Raw genomic sequence first — 22531 nt, 5'->3', positions numbered from 1 at the left:
TTAATTTACCTGATATAATTTTCAGTAACGTGAAAAATAACAAAATTGCATCGCTCAAATGAAAGCCCAAGTGCAAAGTGGAAAAAAACGTGGGCAACGAATGGATCGACAAGTCCGCAAAAAGCCTACGGACATACGTCACGATGGTCTTTGTCTTTCACGTCAGGAGGAAATAAGGCTAATTTGTGGTGAATCAATCGGCAACAGACTTGATGCAATTTCTCCAAACGTTCAGATCGTTCTTCCAAAAGGAAAAAAAGAAAAAGAAAACCACACCCACAAAAAGTTATTATTAATATACAGACATACATACGCAGTATACGGTACAGGTTAAAAAAAATGTCACCATTTAAGATTTCAGTTTACTCATTGAACAATGATTACTAATATTTACCCAAAGACGAAAAAAACCAAAAGCAAATTTAAACAATAAGTAACCGAAAAGTGAAATAAATAAATGATAAAAATTTGAACTTGATTCTTGAATAATAATAACAAAATTCACAGTATGCATAAGTTTTGGAATGAAAATAGAATATTGCTTGAAAACGTGGGATTCGAACGTTGTAGCAGCAGAGGCTACTACTATGACAAAGATGCGTCAAGTGGCAAAAGCAGGCAAGCTATCGTAAATAAATAAACAATACCCAATAATAAATTGTCGAATGAAAATTTTCTGTCATTGAGCATTTAAAAAAAATAATAAATTTGAATTTGAAAAATAATAAATTCATCATTCATGCAATGGTGCTGGTGTTTGTGTTCAAGCTCAGCAGCTTAATTTTAGTAAACAAAAACGAATTCAAGCACATCACACGTGAATAATAATAATTCGACGAGTAACGGATAAATAAGTAAACAGATATATAGGTAGATTGCAAGATTCAAGAAAATTGATAAAACTGACTATAACAAGAAGTGTTCAAGGCAAGCACAACGACTCTAGGATAAGATACCAACTATTTCAAGAAGTCACGTTCATCAACTTTCAGATTTATCTCATAAAGTTGTAATTAATATTAAAAAAATGAATAATAATAATAATAATCATGAAACTTATCCTCTAAAAATATAAAGATATATACTTGAAGAATTGCAAATAGAAAAGAAGAAATGGTAAAATTTGTATAAAATTGATAATAAAAAGAAAAGTTGAAAATTTTTCAAAACAGCACCAGTCGGCTTGCAGAGCTGTCGCTAAGCAATATTTACGACAAAATGCCCGTTAAGAATTTGTCTTGAAATATGATGCGTGCGTAAACTAAACAAAATGTTGCATAGGAAAAATTCGATCATTAAGATGTAATAGCTCATTAGATACCTTTTCTTCACTTGCATACTAATAAAGATGATAATAATACATACGACAAAAAAACTTTCATAAATTGAATAAAATATTTTTACTTTATAAAATACGAAAAAAATAGCCAATCGACATTTTTACAACAATGTGATGATTGATCAATGAGGCGAATAAAAAGTGCAGCATAAAAAAGAAGAATTATGGACGATTCACTTTCATCAACATTCCACTTGTGACGGTGAGAAAAAAAGAAGCTGAATATTGTAAGCAATGTATAAAAAAAAGTCAATAAGCGACGCGGGAATGTCAATTGCGGCCACTTGTGCAACTGACTGATTTAACAGAAATAAAAATTTACCACGCATTAAAATTGTGCACCAAGCTTACACACGTTCAACATTAATAGCATGCATTTTCTGCACATCAGAAAAGCTAATTTTACACTGAAAGCGAATTTTCAAACAACAACAACAATAAAACATCAAATAAATAAAATCGGACAATATTACAAAATTAAAATGCATTCTTTTGAAGAAGAAAGAAAAAAATTACACGTGGCAAATCACGCAGCATTCAAGCTAAATTATTACCAAAATAATAATTATTTTTTTCCAAAATTAATTTTCCTTTAAACACAGAAAACGCAATAATAATTATCGGCCAACTGGAAATTTAGCAAGTAATAAAATTATTTAAAATAACAAGTTCAACATTTTCGATGTGGAATTTGAAGAAAATATTTCCAACCTAATGAAATGGATAATGGTATTTGTGAATTTATTCATCGATTAAAGATATTTATATTGGTGATTAAATTTTAATTATTCCATTGATAGAAATAATAAATTTTGAATACAGTGAAGAGAAAAAGAACTACAATAATAATTGATTTGAAAATTAAATCAAGAAAATAGCGGTCATAGATCTAGCAATAATGATAATAACAGTAATAATTATAATAGCAAACAAGCAAGCCAGCCAACGTAGGTGGTGGTGGTGGTGGTCAACGCTCGTATACAAAGTGAATGTTAATTGTAGAAAATCTAATGAAAGCTCGGGAAGAGCGGACAAAAAATATTGGTAACATTAGTCAACTCAGCTTTATCACAATTGACAACATTACCACTAACGTTGTCCATCTAGATTTCACGTGTCCAGTTCACTTGGAGCATTGCCTGACAACGCATCGATTGGGCAAAACCATTTGGGACATGTTCGATTCATGATGATGATGATGATGGAAAAACGCGTTTCAGTACTTGTCAAATATCAAAGCCAAGAAATATTATAAAATCTACTTCATATTGGTTTTTTTCTTAATTTTCCATTGTTAGTATGTATAATGGAAGCAACCCTGATGAATGAGAAAAGAGAAACAGACTTGACAAAGGATCAGCACAGAAAAAGAGAAGAAAAAAAGCTTAACTCAAAGCAGCTGTCGAAATTGCTATTATTATTATTATTATCATTATTTTTCGGCTCAAGTGATGCAATTGCCGTTACTAATGAATGGAGGATGTAGATGTTCCTCAAATCGAAATTGACCACATGTCCGGCAGAGTTGTTAAACGACCGTTGGCGGACAGATGGAATTACGAGCATAATACGGTTGTGCGTTATCAGCAATTTAAGCGGATCAATTCATTTCATTAAAGAAAAAGTTCTCGCTGGCACAAGTACTACTATGTTTGATTAATTACATTACATTTTATCCCTTCTTCTGAACCATAACATACATGAAAATTTTTATTAAACAATATTTCAAAAAAAGAAATTCTCACAACTATTTATTTACAATTATTTGAAACAATAATAACCCACAATAACTCATTAAATGTGTATCAAATTTTACGTCAAAAAAATTAAAGAAAAGCTGTTATTTATTATGATAGTATAAAAAGCAACAACTAAAATATACCATACAATGGAATTCACAAACGAATGTCAACAATCAAACAACTAATCAGCCCGTCACAGTCAGATGACCTTAAGCAAACCCAAAAAAGTATACGTAATTGAAATATTCTAAGAAAACAGATGAATCTAGTCGAACTTTCTCGAATTTACAAAACTGAAATTTAATGTCATTTTGCGTGATCGAAAATCTTCAAAGTTAACATTCGTAAAGTAAAAATGGTTCAACCTATTCCCTTGAAAATAAGCTGCGTGAAATGTTAAATGCTAAAATGAACTACCAGACAGAATTAAATGACGCATAAAAAGAAAAAGTATCAAATTAATACAAAAGTAATAAAATAATGAATGTGAAAAATCTCATCTGATCTTTCGCATCTTTCATTTAAACCAAAGTTTAATGCAATTGAAAATATACGTAATGCAACACTCACACTGCAGCAAACATATTAATAAATAAACAATACTCACAGATGCTTTCAAAAAACTAACAAGATGAACTGAAATCACGTTAAACAAAACAAACATCACCAACTTAACGTCAAATGTTATTCTGAATCAAACATTTCCCTTTAAACCTGCATTTCTAACCTACAGTAAATCAAATTTTGCATAAATTGAATTTCTGATGCTGTCAGTGTTCAACATTCACTCATTTCAAATATGATTTGAAGAAGAAATGTGTTAACCATATTTTCGTGAATTTGCCAAAGAATAAGAAAATATTCACTTACCTTACAATGTAGTGGTAACAATGCTTGCGCGAAGAAATTTTACTCGGCCAAACTGATCCGATGCCATTCAACTTTACTTTCCACTCTACAATTTAAACGTACGATAAAACCGTAATTCTTACATAGAACAGAGAAAACGTTTTAAAAGCTATAATTTCTCTACCATGCATTCGAATCAAAATATTACTACTGAGATATGATTTTGTGCTGCCATCCTATTCAGCAGCTGCAAACTGATTTATTATATAAATATGTCGATTGAAATAAAACCTAGTTAAGGAAATTCGAATGTTCAATCATTACTGCGAAACAATTAAAACATCAAATTCGTCGATAAAATAATAACTAAAAAATTCAGCACAGAAAAAAATTAACTTTGGTGTCAGAGGTTAGAAAGGAACGCAATGAGAAAATAAAACAATTTCCAAAAGTCAAGAATTAGCATTCAATACAGAAGATATCTCTTTACTTGGGGATGAAAAACTTCAAAGCAATATTCAATTTCAATAAATAGTCAATGTACCCGTATTTATATATAAGAAAAAAAATTATCATGTACTGAAAAACTTTACTGACAATTAGAACTGCACTTTATTTTTCATGTTTCATTTTACAATTATATTTAAAACAACAAACTTCAATACTTTTAATAATTCGCCTTAAATACTAGTATTCAGCAAATAAAAAACGCAAGAATGTGCACCTTTCGCTAATAACTGTGCTAACAAACTTAAACACAAAATATTTGCATGAACAAATTTAAAAATGATACTTTTGTCATATTATACTTCAATATTATTTCATAAATACTCACCGGTTTTTTTATATGAGTATAACTGTAGAAGGCAATAAACCGTCGACTAAACAACATTTTGTATTGCATACGGTAGACTGTCAAGTATTGAATTATTGTTTTAGAAAGTACCGTATGCAGTAAAGAATTTCAATTGCATCATCCAGAACTTCGGATTTTCGTAACAGTTTTATTTTAATAAATAAATAAATAAATATTCGTACTACAATATTTATAGAAAATTTACTTTTAAAAAATTACATACACTTCATCTCTTTATTAAAACAAGTAGAACAGTCAATCAATCATATCTTTTACTTTCATTCGGCTTTCAGATATTGTTGATATTAACTGATATGTTCGATTTTATTTAAATAACTTTACATTACGCAGACAGTTCATATCACCATTAAATCAGAGGAGCGCCAAGACCAAATACCATTTTGATGGCATTAAAATAATGTCTAAAAGAAAACGTGATTTATTCATGGAGAATAAATTAGTAACGTTACAATAAACCTTTTCCATCCATCTTCAGTATTTTCAACTTGCGAAGCTGGGATACCTGTCTGATTTAAAACTATTTCGGAACAGTCGTCCTTTTGTTCAAATAAAAGAGTTACAACAGAGAACTGATCTCTTGGCCATGTAGACATTCTCCATTTCATTACAATTTTTTGGTTCAACACCTATGAAATGACAAAATATAACCATAATAACTATGTGCAATGTTAATGACAACTGCATTTTTACGTTACAGCACATTAAAATGCTGAACTGCATCATTCGTTACGCAATTAACATGCATACATACCAATTCGATGTAGCTTCCGGTTATCATACCATTAAACATTGTAAAATTTCCGCCGGGAACAGCATTAATGGTACAAGGGCATCGAGTGTACATTTCAATTGACTAAATATGAATAAATATTAAAAGAAAAATAACTAAAAACAACTGACTGAAATAAAAGCATAACAAACTGGAGCATGAATGAAGAAGGTATATAAAACATCTCCGGTACATTTAAAAGTATCTTTCATATCTAAAGAAGTAGTAGCTTCTAAAACACCAGAATTTTTATTTGCACTGCGATCTTTATTCTAAAACAGAATTCTAAGAATAAAACCAACTAAAAAATACTATTAATAAATACACAAAACCTCTTGAAATATGCGAGACGTTTCAGAGACTGACTTCGTTTCTTTATACTGAACTACTGGTGATGTATTGTCTTTTGTTGGAAGAATCAACTTCTGACCAAATTCTTTGCGCAATTCATCCAGATAAGTAGCAAGCTGTTTCCTTATCATAGGGACACCTTCGCTCCGCATTACAGAAAGCACTTCATCACTTTCAGCATCACTTGTTTTACAAGTCACTTCAATCTACAATTAATATGCTGACGCCATAATCGGCTAATAAGAAATATTACACTAAAGTAAAATTAATAATAAAAATAACAACAGTACTAAATTTATTCAAAAATCAAAATATACCCGTATTCAAAAATGCAAAATTTACCGAAATTTCATCAATTGAATTTTCATCACTTAAATTTGGAATTTCCACAGTTCCTTCAATTTCGTTGTTACCGTCTTTTAATTTTCCTGTCCAGTTTAGCACAATATTCCATTCAAATAAAAATATTAATTTTCCTTTACGATTATTAGCTGTAGCTTCACCTTCCACAGTTGCAATCGATTTTATCACACATTCAACTACAAAGATGAAATGTACAGCAAAGAAGCAATTAATTAATTTAAATGCTGGACAAAGTTACTTCTTTCTGAATCAATTTTCATATTTTCCAAAAGCTCCGAGAACCGGCGTTTTGACCACGGTGTTGCATTACGTTCAGTCCTAAACAATCTTCATTCTGTGACAAAATTCAACATAAAATAACGCATTCATAACAATCTATCATCCATTTCACAGTTGGTTAAAAGAAGAAACATATTTTTAAAGTGTTGACCATGAAAATATCTATTTTAAAATTACCAATGCCAGTTGTTAACGTTAGTTGCATCAGGACGTTCTTCAACTATCCATCGCGGATCACCTTGTCCCCACAGTGCCATTTTAGTTAGAAAAATTGCTTTGCTTTTTCAGTATATCAGTAATTAAAAGCTTTTCAAGCAGCAATAACCGCCACTTTTAAATAAAAATCAACTTCAGTTCAGAAATAATCTTCACAGTAAATAAATACTGTAAGCGCTTTAAGCCACAAACCAATGTAGAACTGATTCCACTAAAAAGAACAACGAATATGAATGAAGTTCAGTTTCCGTAGAAATTACTAGAAATGATTAGCAGGCTCAAATAAAAGTGTGCTTTTGTTGGTCGAAACTACAGTTATCCGGACAATAAAATATGTTATGCATCAAAAGGTGAAAATTAGTCATTTTACATAATTAATTTTTTCAATTAATAATACGCAACTGCTACATTTATATATTAAATAGGCACCTGGTTTAGGTCAAGATTTATAAATATGCATGATTGTATGACATAAAAATCTTAAAATTCTGCCTTCTTTTAGAGCATTGCATTGTTATGAAGTAATTTTTGCAGCAAGTTTCACACCTGCACACTTTTGGACACTTGGAAAAAGAAAATTTTTGTACTTAGATTTCCGAATTATTGGAAACTATTTAAATAATGTAATATAATAATTTATTTAAATTTAAAAAACATTAAAATGGAATATCTGAGCAGGAAAAACAATTTTTGATATTCTGATGTGTCACTACTACCTACCGTATGCGTTGGCATTATACTTTACTGTAATTAATATTTAAAATTGATGAAATTGTTTAATTTGTATTTAAAGCAGTAATTTACGTTTATGATGCATTGATTTTAAAAGATCCTTATCTCTGTAAACTTCTTTTTCAGGTTTTAATGACATAGAAAATTTAAATGTTTAATCTTAATTTTCATTAATTTTTTTACAGTACTCTGAATTATATACATTTACTGCTTTTATTGATTTTATTTTTCATTAGCTGCTACATTAAAATGTCTGCCCAGAGAGAAAGACGTCAGAAAGAGAAAACACCAAAAGCGAAAGAAAAAGAAGCGACTGTGGACAAAGACATTAATGAATCGACAAATGTTATTATGCCTCAGGAGGAAATGGAAGAAAATTTTGGACCCCAACCCATTTCCAGACTTGAAGTAATTAATGAACATGTTATAGATAATTTTTATAGCTTTGAATTACTACCACTTGAGTATTTTTTGCAAGTGATTTACATTTTCCACTGCTTAAGTTATGTGAATCAGCTATTGTTATATGATAGCGTGTTTATTCATGTTTCTCGCATTCATATTTTCGTTTTTTGTGTTGTAAATGAAATGCACAATTTTTTAGCGGTTTAATTGACTGCGCATAAAGATATTAAAATCTTAATTTTTAAACTTTTTTTCAGCAATTTGGTATTCCTAATGTTGATATCAAGAAGTTGGAAGAAGCGGGCTTTTACACCATCGAATCAGTGGCGTTTACTCCAAAGAAAGTGTTAATCGATATAAAAGGGATCAGCGAAGCGAAAGCTGATAAAATATTGGTATGGTTTGAATGGGTTTTTGCTTCTTAAATTATTAGCTAAGTCAGTTAATTGTCAACTGCACATTTTAGTCAGAAGCGTCAAAATTGGTACCAATGGGTTTTACCACGGCTACCGATTTTCATCAGAAACGTTCGGAGATAATTCAGATTACCACTGGTAGTAAAGAGCTAGACAAATTACTTCAAGGTAATACTGTTTTTTGAATGAAGAAGAACTGTTTGAATTTTCACTTCAGGTGGTATCGAGACTGGATCAATAACTGAAGTTTTTGGTGAATTTCGAACTGGAAAAACGCAACTCTGTCACACGTTGGCAGTTACTTGTCAGCTCCCTGTCGATATGGGTGGAGGTGAAGGAAAATGTCTATACATCGATACCGAAGGAACCTTCAGACCAGAACGTCTTCTATCTGTTGCTGACAGGTTCACAGTTTACAGCAGTTTAAAACAGAAAATGAAACGGAAGATTTCAGATTTCAACTCTCTGGTCCGGATGTGCTGGATAACGTAGCTTATGCTAGAGCTTACAACACTGATCACCAAAGTCAGCTGTTGATCCAAGCATCAGCGATGATGTCTGAATCACGCTATGCATTATTGATTGTTGACAGTGCTACAGCGTTGTATCGGACCGATTATTCTGGACGTGGGGAACTTTCGGCTCGTCAGATGCATCTGGGTCGATTTTTGCGTTACCTACTCAGATTAGCGGACGAAGTAATACGAGAACGAAGTATATTATTTGGTAAAAGGAATAAATTTGATATTTTTGCTGTTCAGTTTGGGGTTGCCGTTCTTATTACGAATCAAGTCGTTGCCCAAGTGGACGGTGGTACAGCTATGTTTCAAGCTGATCCGAAAAAGCCAATTGGAGGTAACATTATGGCACATGCATCAACAACCAGGTAAAATTAACAGCCTTCTCATGATTGATGTGCAAATGTTGAAAAAAATATCCAATTTTACACAGATTATACTTACGCAAAGGCCGAGGGGAGTCACGCATATGCAAGATTTACGATTCACCCTGTTTGCCAGAATCTGAAGCTGTATTCGCGATCTTGTCATCCGGCATTGGCGATGCTAAAGAATGAATTATCAACAGTGCTGCAACAGTTACGAAATTGTCTTCTTTTCCTTTCTCGTTCATTTAACAGAGTGTGTATATTTATTTATTTATTTATCTGTTTTGCCGTTTACGAGACAAGGTTGAATTCTGTTCCAATTAATTTTACTCTTGTTTGTTGCGTTTTTCTCATTTTGGACCTAGAACATGGGAGAACAGTAATAAATTTGATTCAGAAAGAAAAAAACAACAATGAAATACTTAACAATGCGAAAATGCGTTGCTGTGCTACATGCAGCAAAGCACAGACACAAAACGAACAGCGTGCGAAACTTGAAATTTGAAAAAAAAATATTGAATACAAATATACAGTATAAAATAAATGTGAAGCGGATAAATTATTCATTAAATTAACAACTGCTTGAACAAATCAAACTTTGCCAATGCTTGCGCAAAGCTGACGGCAGAAATACGTAGCGGATATCTATCTATCTCATGGCAGCGCGCACCGGCTTGTAATGTACGTGCGTATGAATCACAAAACTAACCATCGATGATGATAAAAAAAACACACGTTAATTCTTATTTTCGATCATGATAAATAATAGACGACAAAATAATTATTATCGTAAAATACAACATTTTGTTTAGTTTACTTTAAAGTGGTTCCATCACCGTATAAACAGCCAAAGAGGTGCCGTCCAAGCATGAGCGACAACCTCCACATGCGCGTTTCGGGAGGAATGTGGTCGGCGGAGGCATCAGAGGAGAGAAAAATGAAAACGAACAAACAGAAGAAATGAAAAAAAGCAGACAAACTGCTTGCCAAAATTATCATATCGACGTGCGCTGGCAACGGCCACGACGTAACGACAACACCACTCTGATGTGCATCTGTGTGATATATATCTCTCCGTTTTTGCTTGAACTGTTGAAAATTTCAATTTTCCTTTCTGCACATGGGAAAATTAATTTCAATGATAAAGGACGAAAAGTGGAAAAATGAAAAGCAAAAATTTGGGAAAAAATCAGGCTGCAGGCACACTATCACATTTTCGCATAACATCGGATAAAATAAAAAACAGTGCATTTCTCTGATGAAGAATAATAAAGAAAAAGAAGAAAAAAATTATAAAGATAGAAATAAATATAGGGAAATGAAAATGTCCAATGGGAAGAGTGGGTGAAAGAAAATTAACAAACAGAAAAGCCAGACGCGCCAGTGATTGTTACAAATTAAGCTCTTGGGCAATTTTGGATGCGATATTTTTGAATCCAATTGAAGAGCCAGATATGCGTTTAAAGCGCACTCCGTTCAAACTGAGCCTGGGAAGTTTGCAAACCTTAAACAAGAAAATAATTACAATATATTTTACACAGCAGAACATAACATATATGCACGTATAAACTTGCCTCCATTTCCCACTGCACCAGCGAGTCGGTGTTTGGATCGCCGTGCACACAAAGAAGTAAATATTTTTCACGCTGCTCATAATCGCAGTTATTAGCGTCCAATACTTTACGTATTTCTTTCATCATTTCTTCCGGTGCCAACGAGCTCGTAGTTTTCATACTCCATGTAAATCGAAGGCTACGCGGTTTTACTTCAGCAATTTCACCAATAGTGAAACTGTAATTGACGCTCGTCGGTGGAGGCGGCACCAGTCCAGCTGGATTGGAGGCCATGCATGAATTTGGAAACACCGGCGCCGTCACGCCGCTGGTCCTGCGAACAGAAGAGGGAGTGAAATCATGCTGAGCCAACGAACTGCTAAAATCAACATCAATTCTACATACACATGCTTGGATACACAACAAATGAGCAAAAATAAAAACAAATTATACAAGCCATACAAACATACAATTGATATTCTACAATACATACTAATATCAAACAAAAATATAGCACTGCACACAAACACACACGCACATTCACAAACAAATATACACGACGCATGTACACCGTCCATATATACATACATGCATAATACCAGTGGTTCCCAAAGTTGAACTGGCCATGGACCAGCCTCCCCCCTCGGTAACCCTCATGTGGCCGTGGACCCCTACAGTTCATTTGATGTGCAGGGATAAAAAGAAGTACGGTAAGGGGGCTTGGAACTATAGCAAGTGTTGTATTGGATAGAATGAACTGAATGTGTAAAATGAAGCATCGACATGGCGCGTTATGTCAGACAATTCTTAGCAATTTCAACTGAAATTATATAAAATGAAAGAATGGACATCTACAAATGTCTCCGTGGACCCCCAGCAATGCCTCCATGGACCCCACTTTGGAAACCACTGCATTATACATATATAAATATTTAATTATTCATGAAAAATGTATTGCTGCATAAAAATTCTGAAATACACGCTTCATGAAGGAACTAGAATAATGAAAAAAACAAACATGTACAAAATCACACAAATACGCATTCTACATTTAGTATGTAAAACAAAAGTACTAACTGATTTTTCCTTGATTAAACACTGAATTTAAATAAACAGCAACTTTAAAGAAAAAAACTAAAAACTAAAAATACGTACATGCATATATATATATATATATATATATTCATAAAAATTAAACATACCGTCTAGCAAACTTTGACAACTTGGATAAAAAACTACCGCGGTGCTGATGGCCGCCTGAAGGCGGAATTTGGGAATGAAGAAGCACCTCACCGCCACGGGGTGTGCCATCTCCGGGTGTAACGCAGTGCTTGCCGCGCATGGCAGGTGAAATCTTAAATGAAACAGAATTTGCAGCAAATTCTTACAAAAGCAAAAATGAACACAACAAACGCATACAAGGCCAGCAGGCGTCTTCGAACCAGTCAAACCATGAAAAGTCTGACGACTACGAGTTTGCCGTTGAAAGGCATTTGTAAGCAAATGGCCAGCAGTGGTTTGTGAACTGACCGAATTGGTAGTGCTTACATGCGGTTGTTGTTGTTGTTGTTGCTGCTGTTGCGGCTGATGATAATGATGCACATGTTGATGTTGGTGATGCTTTTCAGATATAGTTGACGCATTAGCTGGCGTCGGTATTTTCCCTGCTGCACCGGTGCATTGCACGGTCTGTGAAGAACTGCGCGCAGATAGAAGCATTGAAGTTATTTCCTCAATACAAGCGTTACTGTGCGCAATTTTGTCGCCGGTCGCACTATTCACACCGCTGCCACCGATTGATTTGCTTAATAATACAGGTGGCATACTCGGGCTGCTGTGCAAAAGCGATTTTTGATGCGGTTCCAAAAATCCATCCAATTTCGAAGCTCCACTTCCATCATCTAGCAACGGTAATGCACCTTTAGTCGCAACTGGCGTACAGCTTGATCTTGCCGGTGAATCGGCATTTATGATCACACCAGCTGCAGCTGATTTTGTCGATGTCTCGGCTAACCTCCATACTTTATTATTATTATTGTTGTTGTTGTTGTTGTTGTTGTTGCTGTTGTTGCTAATTGTAATATTGTCAATAGCATTATTATTTTTCTTATTATTGTCATCGTTGCTATTGGTATTGCTGCTGCTGCTTTCGTTGTCATTGCTGCTTGTCGCTTGTGTAGAGCCTGATGAACAGGGCATTTTCACTTTTGAAGTGCCGCTTTGCTGTTGTTGGTGCTTCTTATGTTGTTCAGCTGTCGCCACCGCTTGGTCAGTCTTATCCCTAGTATTGCTACTTTCCGCCGTTATCACACCATTAGACGATAACGAAGAATTCACCGCACTATAACAAATAAATAAATAATTTGTAAATTTCATTAATAATACCTTAGATACATAAAAATTTCGATACTGTATTTCTACAATTAAACTATCTCTGTTAACAACTGCTATGCCGTTCTCACCTGGTACCATGCAGCTGTGTATGAACAGAATTACGAGCAGATGTAATATGCAATGAATCGTTTTTCGACTCCTTGACAAAATCCTTGCATCTCATACTGGATGGCTGCAATGAAGCTCGAACCAACTGGCCTGACTTCCGCTGAACAATAGCCGTATTTGCCGGCAGAACAGCCAACGACGGCACAGCGGCAGATGAAGGCGAAAGTGCAGAAGACTCCTGAGATCTTCCACTGTTACCAGACAGCAGATTGGCGGTGAGAGCTGAACAAAATAAATATTACCGCTTCTTACTTCGTTTCATGATCACAGAAAAGAAATGAAAGCAACAGCATTCACAAATGCACACACTTCATTCAACTAGTTCACACGATCACTTCCCAAATAGGAAACTTTAAAAATAATGTACACATAAAAAAAAAGAATCATCATCATCAACTGAAAACCATATATATATCGAAATCAATTTTTTCTGCAAATGTGCAACAAAAATAAAATATTTTAACAAATGTCAGTCACATGCTCAGTTCATTCAAAACGCCAAGCAAAATGAAATTTTCACAGCATTCCAATTCAGGATGATTCATGCAAACGGATAACAAATATACTTCTTCAGTCTACAACGTACGCTCACATGTAACATCACTTTAATGATAAAAACATATAAGCTAAATGTTTACGCGTATTGAGCTGCATTGTGATAAATTTTTGATAAAAAAATATGCAAAATAAAAGTTTTCACTACACATACTAATCATTGGATTATCAACAAAACCAAACGAATAACACTGCATATCAATGCATATATAATCAAACATGCTATTATTTGTTGCAAGTTTAACTTTGCTACTACTACTACTAGTATTAGAGCAGGCAGTGGGAAAAAAATTAAGCCCGAGTGAAATCTTCTGCTTTACAAAAATTACAAAAGAAGATTAAACTGAGACGAACCTGAGCTGCCACCCGCGGCGAATACAGTGTTCTTGGGATTCTGTCGCAGGTGAACATTCTGCGACGCATTGGCATAGTTAGCGTTAGATACCGAAGAAGTCTGACCAGAAGCAGTCGATTCAGTTGTAGCTACAGACATTCGCCGCTTATCCACAACAACTGCTGCTCCACTTTGTGACGAAGATGACCTAGGCACCTTATAAGGATTACTAGTGCTGCTATTATTACTGTTTACAGCTGTTCCTGATGGAGGTCCGTTTGATTCGACAACAGCAGTAATGCGCGATGCGTAGGACGAATTCGGATTAGCAGGCGCATTGGTCACGTTTGAATAAGGCTGTATAATGAATAAATAAATAAATAAATAAATTAATTAATTAATTAATTAATAACAAATTCTTAACTATTTACCGCGACCGATTTTGTTACTTCTTGCCCAAGTAGCAAATACGTTGCAAAAATATCGTCAAATTTGCAACTCTGCAACGATTCAGTAATTTGGGATTTTGAATATCCCATATGAATTAAAATTTGAATCCTCTTCCAATCTGACATGTCACGAGGTGGTTCTTTGTACGGCTTCAGCTCGTCGTCATCGTAGCCAATATTCATCCAACGATCTTTCATTATTGTCTGCAACATACGAACATATGAACACGCATGAGATTATTATTCTTATCATTGTTATATCGTAAAAAAATACTACACCTCAAGACTAGCGCGCCTAACCGGTGTGAGTACGAGAAATTTTTTCAGTAAATTCTCACAATCGGTTGACATATAGAACGGAATACGGTACTTTCCACGAAGTACGCGTTCACGTAACTCCTTCAAGTTCTGTCCATCAAAAGGCAAACTACCCGAGACAAGTGTGTACAGTATGACACCTAAAGACCAAACGTCCACTTCTGGTCCGTCATATTTTTTCCCCTGGAACAATTCCGGTGCAGCGTACGGAGGACTTCCGCAAAATGTGTCCAGTTTATTGCCTGATATTCATTATTATACAAAGTATAGGAAAAAACAGATCAAATCATACGCAATTCAGCCTACCTAAACTGAACTCGTTTGAAAACCCGAAATCAGCAATCTTTATATTCATATCGTTTCCAAGTAAAAGATTTTCGGCTTTCAAATCACGATGAATAATATTTTTTTGATGCAAATATTGGACAGCCGAAACAATCTGTCTAAATTTTGCTCTTGCTTCTTTTTCTTTCATCCTACCATGTGCGACTAGATAATCAAACACTTCACCGCCGCTAGCATATTCCATCACCAAATATAGTGTGTACTCAGTTTCAATAACTTGATAAAGTTTCACTAAAAATTCAACGTGTGTTAAATTATTGTGCGAAAAAGTACACATTTACCTATATTAGGATGATTCAACATCTTCATTATCCGAACTTCACGAAATAACTATAAAAATGCATAATTTAACATTCAAATAAAATAAATTGTATATGCATTTAGAGTATATATGAATATAAGTCTATTTTATTTCACTTAATTTTTATTTTGTTTCATATATATATATATATATATATTTGATGAAACGCAATTAGTATGTACCTACTTATCACATTGTACGATAAAAATGCAGGAAGAGTATTCATTAATAATAGAGGATGTTGATTTAAATTTTAAACGCAAATTGTATTAAAATTCAACAAATGCAGCGTATTAAATAAATTTCTTAAATCTTCTTAACAATTTCTATTTATGAATTTTTCAATACTTTTCATCGCCAGCTTACTTTTCGTTATTCCAATAGCCAACAATTTCCTTAAGTTCATTAAACAGCTAAAGCAAAACCTTTGTGCAAAAATATTTTAAATAAAATTAAAACTAAAACTAAATTAGCACAAAAGAATTACTGGCTAGCATTAAACACAGAACATCTGCTGGAGAATGCTAAATGAATTTCCGTCCTGATAATACATAATACAGCAATAGCAATTAATCAATCAAACTTGAAGTATTTTATAAATTCAAAGTAAATAATGCTGAAGAGAATTTATATGTCATTTGTTTAACATTTGGATCAGTTGAGAAGAAAAAGTTGAGAACAGGCAAATAAGTGTTACATAATGTAAGCAAGCATGGTGTAATGCAAATGCTTGTATTGCAAATTCTGATGGAAAATAATGATTGGAAAAACAATTTATCTGTTAATAAAATTCCAACATCGTTGTACTAAGCAAAATCAGCAAAAAATAATTCAACAACTACTACGACTGCTTAGTTCTACTAGCTCTTTGCTCTCATTAACTCTTCTGAACTTGCTGCGCATAAATTTAAGCATTCAAAAAACTTTCATTGAGAAAAATTTGAAAGAATCTCCGCTCACTTTGAAAGCTTTGCATTATACGAGTATCAACAAAAAAAATCTTTAATAACAATATAATAATCGAAGAATGCTGACGTGAAAGTTTTACAGGAAATGAGTAACTCACTGACGCAAAAGTTAAACAGACTAATTGAGACGGTCAAGAAAAAATTAAAAAATTTTAAGCCATCAATATTTCTTTCTTTCAATTTTATTCCCATCTTATCACTCTTTCTGCATCAAAGTTGCATAATTCTACCTCATCAGTTGAAAAAAATTATCCTACCTAAATGACAATATGTTTTCGCACTTCATAGCACATATGATTTCCTGTCTTGCATTTTATCAATCCATCAATATATTAAATATTACTAATTAAAAAACAACTTGTCATGGAAAAATATCGAATAGCAAAAGAATAATCGATTATAAATATACATTTGTGTGTGTGTGTGTGTGTGCAGATATAAAACATAATTAAACCGACTATTACAAAAGAATGTGAATTTAAATAATAATGATGATTTATTTGTTATGTTGAATTATATATATATATATATATTTATTTATTTATTTATATTTATATTTATAGAGAGAGAGAGAGAGAATTGTCAACGTTAGTGATACCCAGTAGTTAGCTTGCTAGATAAACTGATAGCGCTATAATAGCTAGCTAAATAAATAAGTGCTTAGACGGATGGATGGATGAACATATATATAGGTATATATAGATGGGAACTGGCTGACAGATAGATGAAAGAATGGTTAATTAGAGAGGCTTGCATGATAGATGCCAGGTGCAAGAATACACAAGAACAAGAGAAATGGAAAATGAGAAAGAGGCAAACGAGTGAGTAAGTGAATTTAAATGAAAGAAAACAAGAAAGATGACGACGTGCTGTGTGTTCCGGATGCGGCTGTGCTCAGCATCATCATTCAAGAAAGCAACGGAAGAAAAGAAGAACAGACGCGTAGGTAAATGAGAAAAACGGTCGCGGCTGGTGCTGAATTTGCAACCGCGTTCATTAGCCATAAGAAACAACAACGTTCCTTTTCCTAACTTTCGAATGAACCAGCCAAACAGCCAAGCAGCTAGCTAGCTATAGTTTTAGCTGGTTAGCCAAACAACAGCCAGCCAGCCAGCCAGCCAGCTAGCAACTAGCAAGCCAACAAACAACAAAAATGAACAACATCAATGCAAAACACTAAGCTTTTTTGTTCCCTTCCTTTTTTTTAAATTTTAATAAAAACTATATACACCTTGTCAATTATATTCCAATTTAAGTCACTTTTTAAATCAATTATTTAGTCATATGTAAAAAAAAATTTAAACTCACTTTCTGAAGGCTACTCGGATTGAGCTGAGTCTTGTCGATAATTTTAATTGCTACCTCACGACCAGTAGGTATGTGCTTGGCCAGTTTAACTTTGGCAAAGTTACCCTTCCCGATCGTCCTGAGCAGACGATAGTTGCCGACGTGCGGTTCATCTTGAGCACGACTTCGAGAAGAGACCCGTGTCGACGTACTGATGCTTTTGCTACCTTGACAGACAGAACTTGTGCCGTGACGACCACTATGGTTTTCCTGCAAATAAATTATTAAATTATTAATCAAATTCAAAATGCCCCTTAGAAAATAATTCACCAATTGAACAAAACATAACAACAAGCATACATACTTTCAGTATACAATATTTCATGCTAATAATAATAATAAAATAACACTGCCGGAAAAGCTTGAGCTGATGGAACAAACTGCTACTGCTGGTGAATAATTAATTAATATTCCAACAATCAAATTCAAAATATAATCATCACAATCAACATTAAAAAACAAACTCACAAACTTCATCAATTCTGCCAAAAACTTCATCTCACGTGATAAAAAGAACGATCGATATTAGAAAAGCAATGCAAAAACGACCAATAAATTGGCGTAGTTTTTTAAGTATACTTTTTATTTTGAAGATAAAAAGTAAAAATATATTTAGGTAAAAATAGTTTGTTACCAAAATACATTTTACTGATACGGATGTTTTTACTTTTTTAATTCGACAAAATTGCTGCCTTGGAATTGAATGATAAAGCATCGCTGTAATTCACGCCGCACAGTAACCTCAGCACAGCTCATCAATCGCTGAAATATGTGCAATGCAACTTCATCATCGTGTTTAACATTCCCACTTGTGACAACGATAAACAAAACCAGTAATTTTTCGTTCTGCTCTCTCTCAATGACCAAATTCTACTTCAAGACACTTGTCGCAAAATTTCGCAATTCCGCTTCAACAGCTTCTATTGTTAAACCAATATGTACATTTTATACACACACCGATTGTTGACACATTATAATAAAAATACCTCGCAATTTCGTAAAACCTGAGCTCTTTATAATGTGGAACATTTTTTTCGAATAAAAAAGAAGAAGAAGAACCAAAAACAAGAGAAAATATTCTCCCCACCACACTTACTCCACGCTCAACAAACAACTATTCCCCAAAAATTGAAAAAAAACGGCTCATGAAGAAAAAGAACAGCTGCATGTTTATGTATAAATTGAATGAAAGCACTACGAACAATATACATATATATATATATATATATATATATATACATATAATTACTTGTACAGTGGTGATAAATTAAACGTAACAACTGCACAATCATACACAACATATATATTGCATGCATAGTGTATCAAACAGCATTCATTACGAAACATCAAAAAAACATACATACAAAACACAACCACAAAACCATATGTGCCATAAAAATGAATTGAAATCATAATGGCAAAAGTGACAAAATTCCCCTAGAAAACTGTAAAATACTTGACTACCATTTAACTGTAAGTAACTGTACAACATACAGTATGCCATCAATTACGAAAATAAACAAGCCGTGATAGTGAACATATTTCTGAAATTGTAACAAACTGGAAGATCGTAAAGTATCTAGATCGAAATGAATAGAAATTGTGATAACAGAGAAAATCAATAATTTCCATTTTTAATAGCAAAAAAACGTCAGTCAACTTATAAAATAATATAGAACATATTCAAGTTGTTTTAGTTCTTAAAAGGTTGCACATTAAAAAAAATCTATACTGTAAAGTTTTACTCTTGCCTCGAATGTACACTGTCTGTAGGAAGAATTGATAAAAAGCAAATAAGGTTGCAGGAAACAAAAGTGACAAAGCCTCGATAGAGAAATATACACAGATCTCATAAGAATGTGAATGAACAGCGAACAGTTTCATAAAATAACGATCAGTTCATTGCAGGACAGTCGAAAAGTGAAAAGCATTTTACAGTTTTACTGAATATATTTTAAAAAATTGTAAAAGTAGAGAAAATAAATTTGGCACAAAAAGTTGTCAGAAGAAACAACAATTGCACCGCTGATGACGCCAACGAAAAGCAATGCGCGCAGCAGCGTCAATGTATTTTGCATTCACGACAGTCGACGACGACGACGACGCAACAGAAGAATCGACTGCAAATGTTTAACATAAATAAAGCAAACTTTTAAGAATTTCATTCAACGCTTAAACTGCCACGCTGAAAAGCCGCAATGTATGCATATATGACAATATTATTCGTAATTTTTCTTGCTGGGAAATGATCAAGAACAATAAATAATATTGTTTTCTTTGCTACAACGTCTACGTGTGTCCATGGTAATTTTTACAAACAAAAAGAAAGCACCTCTTTTTGACAAACAAGTAACACTTGACCTTAAGAAAGAATTACAACGGCTAGAAAAAGTAAGCAGCTGATTGTTGATCGACACATCCGTGGGAAATTAACAATAGTAAAGTAACGAAGCATACAATGGTCATCAGTTTCCTTTTGTGAACCCACACCTACAAGAGCAGAAACAAAAATGCCAATCTAATCAAAGCCTCTATAAAAACTGCTCCCATCATCATCATCATCATCAACTGGCGAACATTACAAAAGCATCTTACAGAAGATAAACATAACATTTTTAATATTAAAATTTTAATAAATCAATTTTAATTTAAAAAAAGTGTCAACTGAGTGAAGCTATTTTTCGTCGAAGAAGCAAGCCGAGGTTTTGTTTTAGCCAAGCGAAGCAAGCAGTAGTCAACAGCACAACATCATACATACATATCACAGCCGCGGATGCGAAAACTTTATGCGCGCACGTCAAAAGCATTAGAATCGATGACGCCGATCGGCAACAAAAGCGACTCGTAACAAGCACAAGTTTACGTTTTTTCCAAATTCAAAAATACTTATCATCAATATTTTTATATGTATTTAATTTTAATAATCAATTCTTGCGAACCGTTTAAGGCTTTTGTTCGTGTAATAAGCAAGCAACAAGTTGAAGAAGGCGCAATAGAGCACTCCCTTTGGCCGACCTTGACGATTTTGGGCTTAACAATTGCTGCTGACGACAGACCAGTTTGGCGAAGGAAAGCAAATTTAAAGCAGAACGTCAACTACATACATACTGTTCTAACAAACTGAAATATCAAAGTAAAATAATAATAATAATAATAATAATAATAATAATTTCCAACTAAATTCATTTTATTCTTCACTACTAGCAACAACAACAACGCTGATTAACACAATTATAGTTGCTTGAAATTAAAAAAAGTTATGCGAACAGAAAATGAATGTAACGAACAGTGACAGATGCCTGCCAGCTATACAAGCTAGTGGAAATTTTACTGCCCGTTTCTGAGCACATTGCTTTCATTTTCTCCTCAAACACTAACTACAACAGGCTGAATCGATTGCTGAAGCGAAAACAACAACGCTGACCAGGAAAAAGTGCTCAAGGCAAGACCATGACTAAGAAATCTCAATATCTACCACGCTAAAAACGACAACTATGTAAAACAAATGAAAAATAACAACTACAAGCTAGACAAAAATTGGCATGTACAATTTTAACAACAACAATATGAAATTAAATTACGTTTGATTAAATCATTATTCAACGAACAGCACTACAACAAAATCCATCCTATACGAGAAAGAAGAAGAAGATAAGAAAGATAAACATTATTAAATAATATTTCAAAAGATTTTAAATTCTCTTCAATGAATGCTGAACCATCTAAGCGAAACCAAAAACTGCATCGCTCAATAAGAGTAAAAGAGACAATTTCACATGCGTTCATCTCTCAACTGCATGCGCCATAGGCGAACTGATTGATGTTAATCGAATATTGTACATGTTCAATAAAAGTCCTTTCAACTCATGAACACTCAGCAAAAATAAGTTGAGCACAAAATTTTAAACCAAGACAAGACAAAAAAAAGAAAAATTAATAAAAAGAATCAAACATACGGTGGCGCTGACTTCGGGAACCGTTTGCAAAGATGTGCGAGGAAGAACGCTCATCTCGACCCGGACAAAAATAGCGCATCAAAGGACCAAGAAAATTTTACACAAAAATTGCATCCGCATAGCTTTCTGCACTTTTAGCCAGTGGTCGAAACAAAAAAAGAAATATAAAATCGACTATCCGCAACAAATGACAAAAAATCAGCTGCCAAATGGACGGCAATTTTGTTTCTAGAAAAATTCCAATCAGTATGGCACAAAGAAAATTTATCACCGTTTACTTTCGATTTTTAAATAACAAAAAACTGCACTTTCTTCCTCAAATAAACTTTAATGAACAAAGGCGCGACTCCCATCTGATCGTGATGCATGCTTTTTGACAAGCAGGATTGAACTTCCATTACTTACAGAAAGAAACTAGTTGGTTACAGTATAGAAAATAATGTAACGTCGCATTGTACCCAATTGAACATTATTCACTTTTTAAATATTTATACAGTTCATAATAATGATATTTTAATTATTTTAAAATTTATATTTAAATAATTTATCAAATTCACACCTGTTATTACATTTTTACTTTGCCATACGGTAAAACGTTCAAAGTATATTAAAGACAAATTGAATTAATGAAGCGATAAATTGATGTTTTTGAAAATTTTTTTCAACTATTTGTCAATAT

General features: G+C 33.4%; 5 protein-coding genes across 5 annotated transcripts; 3 read left to right on the top strand and 2 right to left on the bottom strand.

The window, feature by feature from the left end:
- The first annotated feature begins 58 nt into the window (after positions 1-58).
- Positions 59-632, top strand: Tsp_02542 (conserved hypothetical protein). Its single transcript, XM_003378819.1, is given in 3 exon segments — positions 59-285; positions 304-329; positions 508-632. The coding sequence occupies 3 exon segments, from the start codon at positions 59-61 to the stop codon at positions 630-632; spliced, it is 378 nt and encodes a 125-aa protein (XP_003378867.1).
- A 3494-nt stretch (positions 633-4126) lies between these two features.
- On the bottom strand, positions 4127-6826 carry Tsp_02541 (activator ofheat shock protein ATPase protein). Its single transcript, XM_003378818.1, has 9 exons — positions 6747-6826; positions 6529-6608; positions 6270-6466; positions 5909-6133; positions 5729-5848; positions 5559-5660; positions 5264-5433; positions 4641-4680; positions 4127-4177 (listed from the first exon to the last, which is right to left on the bottom strand). The coding sequence occupies exons 1-9, from the start codon at positions 6824-6826 to the stop codon at positions 4127-4129; spliced, it is 1065 nt and encodes a 354-aa protein (XP_003378866.1).
- A 940-nt stretch (positions 6827-7766) lies between these two features.
- On the top strand, positions 7767-9413 carry Tsp_02540 (DNA repair and recombination protein RadA). The gene is made up of 7 exons (XM_003378817.1): positions 7767-7925; positions 8180-8317; positions 8389-8506; positions 8556-8742; positions 8793-9036; positions 9100-9224; positions 9290-9413. The coding sequence occupies exons 1-7, from the start codon at positions 7767-7769 to the stop codon at positions 9411-9413; spliced, it is 1095 nt and encodes a 364-aa protein (XP_003378865.1).
- Positions 9414-10729: 1316 nt separating this feature from the next.
- Tsp_02539 (MAP/microtubule affinity-regulating kinase 3) lies at positions 10730-18394 on the bottom strand. The gene is made up of 9 exons (XM_003378816.1): positions 18365-18394; positions 17858-18106; positions 15562-15610; positions 15242-15511; positions 14918-15177; positions 14600-14821; positions 14189-14525; positions 13240-13501; positions 10730-11156 (listed from the first exon to the last, which is right to left on the bottom strand). Exons 1-9 carry the CDS (start codon positions 18392-18394, stop codon positions 10730-10732), a joined length of 2106 nt encoding a protein of 701 aa, XP_003378864.1.
- Positions 18395-20197: 1803 nt separating this feature from the next.
- On the top strand, positions 20198-21020 carry Tsp_02538 (hypothetical protein). The gene is made up of 3 exons (XM_003378815.1): positions 20198-20287; positions 20555-20740; positions 20844-21020. Exons 1-3 carry the CDS (start codon positions 20198-20200, stop codon positions 21018-21020), a joined length of 453 nt encoding a protein of 150 aa, XP_003378863.1.
- Positions 21021-22531: the final 1511 nt, after the last annotated feature.

The sequence above is a fragment of the Trichinella spiralis genome (assembly GCF_000181795.1).
Source record: "Trichinella spiralis strain ISS 195 chromosome Unknown Scfld2, whole genome shotgun sequence".
NCBI classification, from domain to species: domain Eukaryota; kingdom Metazoa; phylum Nematoda; class Enoplea; order Trichinellida; family Trichinellidae; genus Trichinella; species Trichinella spiralis.
Note: the sequence above shows the minus strand (reverse complement) of the source record. Positions and strands in the feature narration are given on the sequence as shown.

Coding starts and splice junctions, on each gene's coding strand:
- Tsp_02542 (XM_003378819.1), top strand. CDS start 59: ATGAAAGCCCAAGTGCAAAGTGGAAAAAAACGTGGGCAACGAATGGAT. Junction 330..507: donor ATACGCAGTATACGGTACAG/GTTAAAAAAAAT, acceptor CAAAATTCACAG/TATGCATAAGTTTTGGAATG.
- Tsp_02541 (XM_003378818.1), bottom strand. CDS start 6,826: ATGGCACTGTGGGGACAAGGTGATCCGCGATGGATAGTTGAAGAACGT. Junction 5,661..5,728: donor CCTTCTTCATTCATGCTCCA/GTTTGTTATGCT, acceptor ATTCATATTTAG/TCAATTGAAATGTACACTCG. Junction 4,178..4,640: donor CGAAAGGTGCACATTCTTGC/GTTTTTTATTTG, acceptor ATCAGTTTGCAG/CTGCTGAATAGGATGGCAGC.
- Tsp_02540 (XM_003378817.1), top strand. CDS start 7,767: ATGTCTGCCCAGAGAGAAAGACGTCAGAAAGAGAAAACACCAAAAGCG. Junction 8,507..8,555: donor GCTAGACAAATTACTTCAAG/GTAATACTGTTT, acceptor TTTTCACTTCAG/GTGGTATCGAGACTGGATCA. Junction 8,743..8,792: donor CTTCTATCTGTTGCTGACAG/GTTCACAGTTTA, acceptor GGAAGATTTCAG/ATTTCAACTCTCTGGTCCGG.
- Tsp_02539 (XM_003378816.1), bottom strand. CDS start 18,394: ATGAAGTTTTTGGCAGAATTGATGAAGTTT. Junction 18,107..18,364: donor TGGCAGAATTGATGAAGTTT/GTGAGTTTGTTT, acceptor ATTTATTTGCAG/GAAAACCATAGTGGTCGTCA. Junction 14,526..14,599: donor AAGTAACAAAATCGGTCGCG/GTAAATAGTTAA, acceptor TTCATTATACAG/CCTTATTCAAACGTGACCAA.
- Tsp_02538 (XM_003378815.1), top strand. CDS start 20,198: ATGGTAATTTTTACAAACAAAAAGAAAGCACCTCTTTTTGACAAACAA. Junction 20,288..20,554: donor AATTACAACGGCTAGAAAAA/GTAAGCAGCTGA, acceptor ATTTAAAAAAAG/TGTCAACTGAGTGAAGCTAT. Junction 20,741..20,843: donor ATCGGCAACAAAAGCGACTC/GTAACAAGCACA, acceptor GAACCGTTTAAG/GCTTTTGTTCGTGTAATAAG.